Raw genomic sequence first — 13311 nt, forward strand, 5'->3', positions numbered from 1 at the left:
CCCTATCTGAACCTGAGCCACTATACCTGTGGGGAGGCTCTTTTCTAATAGGTCTGGAATGGGTAAACTGTCGGGGTCTTCCTGAGGGGAACAACATATGGCCGTCACGTTCTCTGGTCGCTCAAAATATTCCTTGAGCATGTTTACATGGAATGTCTTTCTAAGATTGTTGTCGTGGCAGCTAGCTATCACATAAGTGGTGTCTCCCCTTTTCTCTACGATCTGGTAGGGACCCTGCCAGGACGCCTGCAATTTGTCTGTCTTCACCGGCTTAAGTACTAACACCTTTTGTCCTATGGTGAAGATTCTCTTTCGGGCCCCCCGATCGTACCATACTTTCTGTCTTCTCTGGGCCAACTGGAGATTAGCCCGCACGGATTTGGCTAATTGCTCCATTCGGTCCCTGAGTTCCAGCACGTATGGCACAATTGGGACACCATTAAAAACCAAATACAGGGTGCGCTAATGAAAGCTGCTAATATAGAGGATAGAATAAAACTAACAAATGCAGAGTTAGTATTAAAAAACGAATGATGTTTATACCATAAAATATATTTTAATATATATAAATGAACCCTAATACATGTAAACTAACATTTGAAATACATAATATGTAAAATATAAAAAGAAAAAATAAAACCACCGGTGGAAAAAATATCAGGGGAACGAAATGAGAGTCCGTGGTAGGCTTTAAAAATGTATCCAAATCAAAGTTCATTGGTTAAAAATGCAAATGAAAAAATGTATAAAAATCAATTGAGAGCATGGAAAGCAGCTGAGTCAGTCTATGTGGCTGTATCAATGTAACTTTGCATCAATGTAACATTCGAAATAAAAGTTCCGTGGGTGGCTGAAAGGACAATCTGCATCAAAATGGAAAAGTCAGTGCCATAAATGATTCGTCTTACAAGTTAGACTCACCCAGAATACGAAGCTATTTTCTGTTCTGCTTCTCCGTGTACAAGTGTAGTAAATCCGATGTGAACACGTTAGACCCTTGATAGATAGGAAATTACCTTTCAGGTGAACAGTATCGCTCCAGCGTGTACTGTGGTTTGCCGGATTGTGCAGCGTGTGCGGGGTCACGTGATGATTTGTTCCAATCAGATGCACGGATTACCGGGTGGTCTGTAGATCAGCGTGTAAGAGATATCTGCAGATTCTAAGAGTCACAGTTAGCCAGGCTTGGTGTTGTGAGATGGGAAACAATGTTACATTGCAGTTGGGATTGTTTTTGTAGAGTTCAGAATGGAAAACAACAGAGCGCTCTGTATGTTAAGTTAGACTTGGTAGTAAAAACAATCACAGTGTTGCGGATCAACGCGTTTCAGCTGGTGTAGCCTTTTTCAAGATGAATTCAGACTGCTCGCTGCTCTCCTTTTATTGAGGATAATTGTTTAGGACTCCTCCTTGTTGGGTGCTCAGTTTTTTTCTTAAAGGGAAGTATCCTTTCCATGATTCAAATAGTCTCTCATAAAATAGCGGACTCTCATTTTTAAAGGGAGCATAATGTGTATACACACATATATGAATCTCATGTGTAAAAATGTGAATGAAAAAGTGAATAAAAAAAAAAATCACATTCTATTATGATGTATTATGTGTAAAATAAACTTAAATAAAATAAAATTCCTTATCTGATTCATATCTAGGTAAAAAAACATATGTTTTATCTTACAGTGATCTATAAAGTGAAAAAGGGTCTTATTTGTGTTGTGGATAAATAATATAATAAATTTGTGTCCATATAACAAGTTTAACAAATTTAATAAATTTGTTAGGTTTGGATAAATTGTGAAAATTAATCTTATCAGTGTAATTTGATGAATAAGGGTGAAAGGAATCTAATATATAGAAAAATTATTATTTTATATTCAATATGTGAAAAAAGTGTATAAAATACGGTGTTTATACGAACTAGTGGTGTCATTTTAATCTTGTGTTTAATAAATATTATGATTGGGGAAAAAATTATATAATTGAAAATAGTTGCCCTTAATAGTGTATAGACCCCTAAAAGATAGAATTCGTGAACATCTCTTAAACATTGAACACGGTTTCACAGGGCATCTACTATCTAGACATTTTAAAGAATGTCATAATCAAAACACAATGGGTCTAAAATACTGGGGTATAAGAAAAATCACTAACAATTGGAGAGGTGGTGACCTTAATAAAAAGTTGCTACGTGCCGAAGCTGAATTGATATTTCAATTCAAAACTTTAGAACCATTTGGTTTAAATGCAGAACTGGATCTAAATTCTGTAATGCATTAATAAATCTTATGCAATTAAAAATAAATAACAACTTCCTCACATATTACATTTAGTTCCAAATTAAACAATACAAATTAGGGTTCAAAATCAATATGAGTTTTCACTTTTATTCTATTTATTTATTATTGATTATCTATTTATCTATCATCAACTTTATATTCTTTTAATAGACAATAAGATAATACAAATACTATATAACATCTATAAATAGTTAATAAGTCTAACTAAGTTAGGAATCTATACACTATTAAGGGCAACTATTTTCAATTATATAATTTTTTCCCCAATCATAATATTTATTAAACACAAGATTAAAATGACACCACTAGTTCGTATAAACACCGTATTTTATACACTTTTTTCACATATTGAATATAAAATAATAATTTTTCTATATATTAGATTCCTTTCACCCTTATTCATCAAATTACACTGATAAGATTAATTTTCACAATTTATCCAAACCTAACAAATTTATTAAATTTGTTAAACTTGTTATATGGACACAAATTTATTATATTATTTATCCACAACACAAATAAGACCCTTTTTCACTTTATAGATCACTGTAAGATAAAACATATGTTTTTTTACCTAGATATGAATCAGATAAGGAATTTTATTTTATTTAAGTTTATTTTACACATAATACATCATAATAGAATGTGATTTTTTTTTTATTCACTTTTTCATTCACATTTTTACACATGAGATTCATATATGTGTGTATACACATTATGCTCCCTTTAAAAATGAGAGTCCGCTATTTTATGAGAGACTATTTGAATCATGGAAAGGATACTTCCCTTTAAGAAAAAAACTGAGCACCCAACAAGGAGGAGTCCTAAACAATTATCCTCAATAAAAGGAGAGCAGCGAGCAGTCTGAATTCATCTTGAAAAAGGCTACACCAGCTGAAACGCGTTGATCCGCAACACTGTGATTGTTTTTACTACCAAGTCTAACTTAACATACAGAGCGCTCTGTTGTTTTCCATTCTGAACTCTACAAAAACAATCCCAACTGCAATGTAACATTGTTTCCCATCTCACAACACCAAGCCTGGCTAACTGTGACTCTTAGAATCTGCAGATATCTCTTACACGCTGATCTACAGACCACCCGGTAATCCGTGCATCTGATTGGAACAAATCATCACGTGACCCCGCACACGCTGCACAATCCGGCAAACCACAGTACACGCTGGAGCGATACTGTTCACCTGAAAGGTAATTTCCTATCTATCAAGGGTCTAACGTGTTCACATCGGATTTACTACACTTGTACACGGAGAAGCAGAACAGAAAATAGCTTCGTATTCTGGGTGAGTCTAACTTGTAAGACGAATCATTTATGGCACTGACTTTTCCATTTTGATGCAGATTGTCCTTTCAGCCACCCACGGAACTTTTATTTCGAATGTTACATTGATGCAAAGTTACATTGATACAGCCACATAGACTGACTCAGCTGCTTTCCATGCTCTCAATTGATTTTTATACATTTTTTCATTTGCATTTTTAACCAATGAACTTTGATTTGGATACATTTTTAAAGCCTACCACGGACTCTCATTTCGTTCCCCTGATATTTTTTCCACCGGTGGTTTTATTTTTTCTTTTTATATTTTACATATTATGTATTTCAAATGTTAGTTTACATGTATTAGGGTTCATTTATATATATTAAAATATATTTTATGGTATAAACATCATTCGTTTTTTAATACTAACTCTGCATTTGTTAGTTTTATTCTATCCTCTATATTAGCAGCTTTCATTAGCGCACCCTGTATTTGGTTTTTAATAGTTATTGTTCAGAGGTATTTTGGAACTAACCTCTTTTTTTCAGGGTAGCCATTTTTGTGCTAATCCACAGACCTCCTTTTTTTCCACAATTGGGACACCGTCAGCCTCCATCTCTCCCTCCCAGTGCTCCCGGATCAGGTTTAGGGGTCCCCGTACCTTTCTTCCGTAGAGCAACTCGAAGGGAGAGAACCCTGTCGTTTCCTGGGGCACCTCCCGATAAGCAAATAGGAGGTGCGGCAGGAAGCGTTCCCAGTCTCGGTATTCCTGAGTGAACGTCTTGAGCATTTGCTTGAGGGTCCCATTGAACCTCTCACACAGCCCGTTCGTCTGGGGGTGGTATGGGGAGCTTAGGAGGGACTTAATTTTGCAAACCTGCCAGAGTTCTTGGGTCAATTCAGCCGTAAATTGGGTGCCTCGGTCGGATAGGATTTCTTTTGGAAATCCTACCCGGGAGAACACCTGTACTAGTGCATTCGCTACCGTATCCGCTTGTATGTTGGATAGGGCGACAGCCTCTGGGTACCTGGTAGCGTAGTCCACTACGGTAAGAATGTATCGCTTACCGGAGGGACTAGGGGTAGCCAGTGGTCCCACTAGGTCAATAGCAACCCGGCTGAAGGGTTCCTCTACAATGGGCATATTTACTAGCTGGGCTTTAGGGTGATCGCCTCGCCTTCCTACTCGTTGACACACATCGCAGGTGTTACAGTAAGTTCTAACGTCAGCGTGCACCCCTGGCCAAAAGAACGTGTGAGTAATGCGGTGTAGGGTACGGGTAACGGCTAGGTGGCCTGCTAAGGGGATGTCGTGGCCTATTTTGAGGATTTCTTGACGGTATTTGTGGGGCACTACCAGCTGTCGCCTACGCTGTCCCCTTTTCTCTGTCCAGCGGTATAGTTTCCCTTTTTCCCATAAGAATGTTTCGTTATCTGCCCCGCCCCCTCCGGTCTCTGCTCGTTCCCGGTACTTTTGTAAGGTCGGGTCAGTCTTAGACTCTGCCTCGAAAGCATCTGGGGTGTCCCAGGGTATGGGGCCTAACCTGTCAGGCAAGGTCGGGGTAGGTCTTACCTGTGTCTCCCGCACTGGTGAAAGCTCTCGCTCCGTCCGGGCTTGGGCCCGTGTAGTCACTGGGTCCGCCTCGTTGTTGCATACTGGAGCATAGGCAGAAGTCATGGGGCCCAAATCGTTGCCCAGTAGTACTTCGGCAGGTAAATTATCCATTAGGCCCACGTTCACAGCCCCCTTTCCCGCTCCCCAATCAAGATGCACTTTAGCTGTTGGAATTTTGTACACATCCCCCCCCGCCACTCTAACGGCCACAGTCTGTCCGGATCGCTTGTGCTCTGGCACCAAATGACTCTGTACCAGCGTGATAGTAGCCCCTGTGTCTCGCAATCCCTCGGTAGATCGCCCCTCGAGCCATACCCTCTGCCGATGGTGCTGGCGGTTATCTGAGGCAGCATATACAGGGTCTGCCTCGTGAAGTGGCCCCACATATCCCTCCATAGGGGCCTCTTGGTTAACACAGAGGGCCCGGGCCGGACGATAGGACCCAGAGGGGTCATTGTAATTCCTGGGTGTCTGGTGCGTATTAAGGGGGCAGCTAGCCATGAAATGCCCTGGTTGCTTGCATCGGTGGCAAGTCGGTCTGGGACGCTCAGAGCTGTTATTGGGTGGTCCTGAGTGTCGGACGGGCCCTGTGGGCACCGGGGCTCGGAATTCAGCACGAGGGGGTGCACGGTAAACCTCTCTGGGTTCGACCCGTGCTGGAGCTCGGTAGTTCATGGGTTCGTGAAGACGGAAGTCATAATGTTCATCGGCCAATTTGGCTGCTTCTTCTAAGGTAGAAGGCCGCCTGTCTCGCAGCCATTCCTTCCCTTGCTGTTCCATGCCATTATAAAAATGTTCTAAGAGAAACAATTGTAAAATTTCCTCCCCAGTCACCGCTTTACTTCCGCTCAGCCAGTGATTTGCCGCTCTCCGCATTCGGTGCGCCCATTCCATATGGGTATCGTTAGGCTTCTTTTCCGTGCCCCGAAACTGTCGGCGATACGTGTCCGGAGTTACAGCGTACCGTCGCAACAGTGTCTCCTTAACTAGCTCATACTGTGTCACTTCCTCAGCACCCAGAGTACGAAAGGCTTCCAGGGCTCGCCCGGATAGTTTCCCAGACAATATCGTGGGCCACTCTCTGTTGGGAATCTGGTGCAGGGCACATTGCCTTTCGAAGTCCGCCAAATATTCATCAATCCCTGTCTCGCTCTCTAGGAAGGGTCGAAATGCCGCATAGGGTATCTTGGGCCTCCCAGCATTTTCGACAGGGATGATTACCTGCGGGGCTTCAGCATTGCGGTGTGCGTTCGCTAGGTTGAGTTCGTGGGCTCGAGTCTCTCGTATATCCTCGTCCGCCTCCGCCATCAACTGCTGTACCAATTCCATGGAGGGGTTCGGCCCGTATAATGAGAGCCTTTCCCGAACAATCCTGGTTTTTTCGTCACTAATCGTGGTCGGTGTTTCCGCCATTGTGAAGCTCTGATCCAGTTCGGTCAATTCTGCGATCAGCTCTCTCCTCGGCCGGTTGCTGGCGTACCCCCCTCTGCTTTCAAGTAAATCCTTTAGGGTTGTACGCTTCAATTTTTCGTAAGCGCTCTCCATCCGTTCTGTACCTCTCCTAGGAAATCCAGGAAAATCCCGCCGCTGCCGCCAAATGTTACGGTTACCCTTAGTCTCGCTGAGAGATGGACCGCTTAGTAGCCTGGATCCCTATTGCTAAAGAGGGGAGAAGCTGCTTTCCATAGTATTCTATATGAGTCTCGCAAATATAGAATAATCTCCCTTAGCTGCAGTACAGCTAGGATACCCTTCTGCCCACAAAAACGAGTCAACGCTGCGATTGAGGGTCAAAACAAGAACTCAGGACTGGGATGCCCAGCCTGCTTTTTATTAAGGTTACATGCACACAGGGCACTCCCAGGGGGAGAGGGGGGGAAGCACAAAATCCCCCATCACACATATAGATAGAGAGCACTGTCCTTTGACAGGCCACAATAGGATTACAGTACTTAAGATAACAAGTTTACAAGTTCATCTTATCAATTAGCAGTCTGGCTCCAGAGGTGATTAGACAATAGTTTCTAAAAGCTGAAAAAAAAGAGTTAACTCTTTATGAAATGAAACTTGTTATGGTTTTCTTGGAGCCCTTCTTAGGCGCTGGCTTGCTGGTTCAGGCATTGCTGCTGGGAAATAAGCTTTTCACAACAAAATAACTAATGCTTCTGTAACAGTGTGTACATATGTGTGTGTGTTTGTGTGTTTAGTGTATATCTGCATGTGTATGTATATGTGTGTATACATGTGTGTGTGTGTGTGTTTAGTGTATATCCGCATGTGTATGTATATGTGTGTATACATGTGTGTGTGTGTTTAGTGTATATCTGCATGTGTATGTATATGTGTGTATACATGTGTGTGTGTTTGTGTGTTTAGTGTATATCTGCATGTGTATGTGTGTATACATGTGTGTGTGTGTGTTTAGTGTATATCTGCATGTGTATATATATGTGTGTATACATGTGTGTGTTTAGTGTATATCTGCATGTGTATGTATATGTGTGTATACATGTGTGTGTTTGTGTGTTTAGTGTATATCTGCATGTGTATGTATATGTGTGTATACATGTGTGTGTGTGTTTAGTGTATAATTGCATGTGTATGTATATGTGTGTATACATGTGTGTGTGTTTAGTGTATATCTGCATGTGTATGTATATGTGTGTATACATGTGTGTGTGTTTAGTGTATATCTGCATGTGTATGTATATGTGTGTATACATGTGTGTGTGTGTTTAGTGTATATCTGCATGTGTATGTATATGTGTGTATACATGTGTGTGTTTAGTGTATATCTGCATGTGTATGTATATGTGTGTATACATGTGTGTGTGTGTGTTTAGTGTATATCTGCATGTGTATGTATATGTGTGTATACATTTGTGTGTGTGTTTAGTGTATATCTGCATGTGTATGTATATGTGTGTATATATGTGTGTGTGTGTGTGTGTGTGTTTAGTGTATATCTGCATGTGTATGTATATGTGTGTATACATGTGTGTGTGTGTTTAGTGTATATCTGCATGTGTATGTATATGTGTGTATATATGTGTGTGTGTGTGTGTGTGTGTGTTTAGTGTATATCTGCATGTGTATGTATATGTGTGTATACATATGTGTGTGTGTGTTTAGTGTATATCTGCATGTGTATGTATATGTGTGTATACATGTGTGTGTGTTTAGTGTATATCTGCATGTGTATGTATATGTGTGTATACATGTGTGTGTGTTTAGTGTATATCTGCATGTGTATGTATATGTGTGTATACATGTGTGTGTGTTTAGTGTATATCTGCATGTGTATGTATATGTGTGTATACATGTGTGTGTGTGTTTAGTGTATATCTGCATGTGTATGTATATGTGTGTATATATGTGTGTGTGTGTGTGTTTAGTGTATATCTGCATGTGTATGTATATGTGTGTATACATGTGTGTGTGTGTGTGTTTAGTGTATATCTGCATGTGTATGTATATGTGTGTATACATGTGTGTGTGTTTAGTGTATATCTGCATGTGTATGTATATGTGTGTATACATGTGTGTGTGTTTAGTGTATATCTGCATGTGTATGTATATGTGTGTATACATGTGTGTGTGTTTAGTGTATATCTGCATGTGTATGTATATGTGTGTATACATGTGTGTGTGTGTGTTTAGTGTATATCTGCATGTGTATGTATATGTGTGTATATATGTGTGTGTGTGTGTGTGTGTTTAGTGTATATCTGCATGTGTATGTATATGTGTGTATACATGTGTGTGTGTGTGTGTGTGTTTAGTGTATATCTGCATGTGTATGTATATGTGTGTATACATGTGTGTGTGTTTAGTGTATATCTGCATGTGTATGTATATGTGTGTATACATGTGTGTGTGTTTAGTGTATATCTGCATGTGTATGTATATGTGTGTATACATGTGTGTGTGTTTAGTGTATATCTGCATGTGTATGTATATGTGTGTATACATGTGTGTGTGTTTTTGCCTTTACAACAACACAAGTACATTAGTTATCTGGTTGCAACACATACAAACCAAAATAATGTAACATGTCTATCTATTATACGTTGTATTATTTCTAAAAAATAAATCTCACCTCCATCTTAGCAAAAAGAAGAAAAAGAAAAAAGAGAAAACTTTGTGGCCCTTTGAGACAGAAGTTTGGACACCCCACAATCTACAAGAACACAAGTGTGTGTGATCAGTATCAGGCAAGCCCCCTAAGGATCAGCTAATTGTCACCAGATCAGAATATGATCTCATATTGGATTATCACGTCTATTTGCATCAGAATTAACCATATTGTCAGGTATCTCCCAGTTATACAAACACCTACATTACTCAATGAACTATTAATGTGACCGTCTGAATACAAAGCTTAGATTTTAGTGCAATGACTTAAACCTCATCAGTGACCCATGCAAATAAATGTCTTATAGAGCTAAGGCTGACCAGAGAGTGACAGAGGTGCCACTTTGTCCCCACTACCCCTGCGCTATGTCCCCCCTCACATCACCCCTGTTATCTTACGGGTCAGGATCTGTCAGCAGTCCCCCGGGGAGGGCAGCCAGGAACAGGCAGAGAGCACATATTAGGCTGCTCATCTTAGTGGATCTCTCTTTCAAGTGTAGGAAGAAATGCAGGAGAGGGGGATATAAAGGCTCCCTGTGTCCACCTCCCTGCCCAGCACTCACAAACACCCCCCATAGTGCAGGCCCTGCTGTGAGTGGGGGAATTTGTTTGCTTTTGTGTCTGCCTGATCCTATTACTATTCATGTGGCGACCTGCCCAGGTACACAGATTTCTGAACTGTTGGCAATAACGGAGCATCGTTAACCATTTGGTGCAACCAACAAACACTAAATACAGAACCATAAACAAATGTCATTAAATCTATTTTACTGTCATTAGGGACAACATCCTTGTGTTCCTGGAGCCTGAGAAGCACATTCTGCACAAAGGACAATGACCGATTAATATCAAAAGAGTGAAACCATAAATTAAAGCAAAACTGCTGTCTGTTTTTTGTTATAAATCCTTACATTTTAAGCAACTTTCTAATTTAGTCCTATTAGTAATTTTTCTTTGTTCTCTTGGTATCTTTATTTGAGAAAGCAGGAATGTAAGCTTAGGATCCGGCTCATTTTTGGTTCCACACCTGGGTAGAGCTTGCTGATTGGTGGCTAACTTTAGACAGAGACCTGGAGAGATTACAGGAATATATATTTAAAAGGATAGAAAGGTCAAAAATGAAACGTGCATGGCTGCCTTTCAATTTGAAATATAAAAATGTTTGCAATAAACTTTCATCAGCAAAAATGCTTCTAGTAAAAGTTATTACCGTTTTTCACTGACATACGCACATATGCTGTGACTAGGGCACGTGCCACAGTATTCAAATACTATGGGGTAGATTTATCATACCCCGGACGGACATGATTCGCTATAGAGAATCATGTCCGCCCTGCATTGCTCATACGCTGTCGGCATTTATCATTGCACAAGCATTTCTGGTGAACTGCTTGTGCAATGCCGCCCCCTGCAGATTCACAGCCCATCGGCTGCTAGCAGGGGCTGATTGCTGTATGCTGCCTCAGAGGCAGCGTACTAGTTAAGGAGCAGCGGTCTTAAGACGGAGGAAACAGCAGCATTAGGGGCCATTTGGCCCTTAATAAATTGGCCCCTTTGTCTGCTCAGACAGCTGCTGGTGGTATGTATTGCTTCTGAAGACCACATTTGTGTCATATAAGCCACTGCTCACTCTCTGAGAAGTTGTGCTGTTTGAATACTAATGCTCAGGCCCTCGCAGCATATGTGCGTATGCCACTGAAAAACAGTAATCATTTTTACTAGAAGCATTTTTAGTTTAGTTTATTGCAAAAACACATTTCAATCTGAAATGCATTCATGCAGGGTTAATTTTTCATGCATTCATTTTTTTCTATCCCTTTAAAAATAAAAATAGCATTTTCTTCTAAGTGAAGAACATAGGAATTTCAAGTATTTCTACTTAAACATATTAAAATGGATTACAAATAATATTACATGTTTCAAGGTATTTGACTGAAAAGGGCTCAGAAGTAGGGACGGGCAACTGTGCTAAAAGTCCAATTAATTTGATAGAACCAATAGTCCTGTGAACATTCGTTTTGGACAATCAAATGTTATTAAGAATGAAAATCCATTAAAATTTGGTAATTCGAAAATTACATTTAAAGGGCTAGGAAAGTCAAAATTAAACTTTTGTGATTCAGATAGAGCAGGTCATTTTAACCCCTTAATGACCACCGCACTTTTCCATTTTCTGTCCATTTGGGACCAAGGTTATTTTTACATTTTTGTGGTGTTTGTGTTTAGCTGTAATTTTCCCCTTACTCATTTACTGTACCCACACATATTATATACCGTTTTTCTCGCCATTAAATGGACTTTCAAAAGATACCATTATTTCCATCATATCTTATAATTTACTATAATTTTTTTTATAAAATATGAGGAAAAAATGGAAAAAAAACACACTTTTTCTAACTTTGAACCCCAAAATCTGTTGCACATCTACAACCACCAAAAAAAAAACCATGCTAAATAGTTTCTAAATTTTGTCCTACGTTTAGAAATACCCAATGTTTACATGTTCTTTGCTTTTTTTGCAAGTTATAGGGCCATAAATACAAGTAGCACTTTGCTATTTCCAAACCACTTTTTTCAAAATTAGCGCTAGTTACATTGGGACACTGATATCTTTCAGGAATCCCTGAATATCCCTTGACATGTATATATTTTTTTTTAGTATACATCCCAAAGTATTGATCTAGGCCAATTTTGGTATATTTCATGCCACCATTTTCACCACCAAATGCGATCAAATAAAAAAAATTGTTAACTTTTTCACAATTTTTTTCACAAACTTTAGGTTTCTCACTGAAATTATTTACAAACAACTTATGCAATTATAGCACAAATGGTTGTAAATGCTCCCCTTTGTTCATAAATAGCAGACTTATATGGCTTTGACGTTGCTTTTGGTAATTAGAAGGCTGCTAAATGCCACTGCGCACCACACCTGTATTATGCCCAGCAGTGAAGGAGTTAATTAGGGAGCTTGTAGGGAGCTTCTAGAGTTAATTTGAGCTTTAGTGTAGTGTAGTAGACAACGCCAAGTATTGATCTAGGCCCATTTTGGTTTATTTCATGCCAACATTTCACCGCCAAATGCGATCAAATTAAAAAAACGTAAAGTGTTTCACAATTTTAGGCTTCTCACTGAAATTATTTACAAACAGCTTGTGCAATTATGGCACAAATGGTTGTAAATGCTTCTCTGGGATCCCCTTTGTTCAGAAATAGCAGACATATATGGCTTTGGCGTTGCTTTTTGGTAATTAGAAGGCTGCTAAATGCTGCTGCGCATCACACGTGTATTATGGCTAGCAGTGAAGGGGTTAATTAGGTAGTTTGTAGGGAGCTTGCAGGGTTAATTTTAGCTTTAGTGTAGAGATCAGCCTCCCACCTGAGACATCAGACCCCCTGATCCCTCCCAAAATAGCTCTCTAACCCTCCCCCTCTGCCTTATTGGGGGCCGTCTTGGGTACTGGCAGCTGTCTGCCAGTATCCAGTTTGCAAAAAAAAATGTTTGTTTGTTTTTTTTGTTTTTTTTTCTGTAGTGTAGCTTCCCCACCCCCACAGACCAACCCCCACCACCTGACTGATGTCTTTTTTTAAACTTTTAATCCCCCTTTTTACCCAATTTTATTATTCATTTTTCTGTAGTGTAGCGGTTCCCACCTGCTCCCTCCCCGTGCACGGGCCGCCCCTGCGTCCGCGCATGCCCCCGCCGATCCCCACCCATGATCCCGCCCCCCTCCACATCACCAGGGTCATCGAAGGCCGCCACCCGCCTCCCACCCACCAACGAATATAGCCATTGATGTCCGGTGCAGAGAGGGCCACAGAGTGGCTCTCTCTTCATCGGATGGCTAAAAAAGGTTATTGCAGGATGCCTCGATATCGAGGCATCACTGCAATAACCGGAAAGCAGCTGGAAGTGAGCAGGATCGCTTCCAGCTGTTTTCCAGACCGAGGATGTGCAGGGTACGTCCTTGGTCGTTAACTG

General features: G+C 40.4%; 1 protein-coding gene across 2 annotated transcripts in view; it reads right to left on the bottom strand.

Moving 5' to 3' along the window:
• Positions 1–9839, bottom strand: part of LOC128640312 (alpha-2-macroglobulin) — a 325027-nt gene extending 315188 nt beyond the window's left edge. For both annotated transcript variants that reach the window (XM_053692803.1, XM_053692802.1), the window contains exon 1: positions 9729–9839. In XM_053692803.1, coding sequence (XP_053548778.1) covers positions 9729–9802 — 74 coding nt within the window. In that variant the 5' untranslated portion in view covers positions 9803–9839. The remainder of the gene's footprint in view (positions 1–9728) is intronic.
• Between the last annotated feature and the right edge of the window lie 3472 nt (positions 9840–13311).

The sequence above is a fragment of the Bombina bombina genome, chromosome 9 (genome assembly GCF_027579735.1).
Source record: "Bombina bombina isolate aBomBom1 chromosome 9, aBomBom1.pri, whole genome shotgun sequence".
Classification (NCBI taxonomy): domain Eukaryota; kingdom Metazoa; phylum Chordata; class Amphibia; order Anura; family Bombinatoridae; genus Bombina; species Bombina bombina.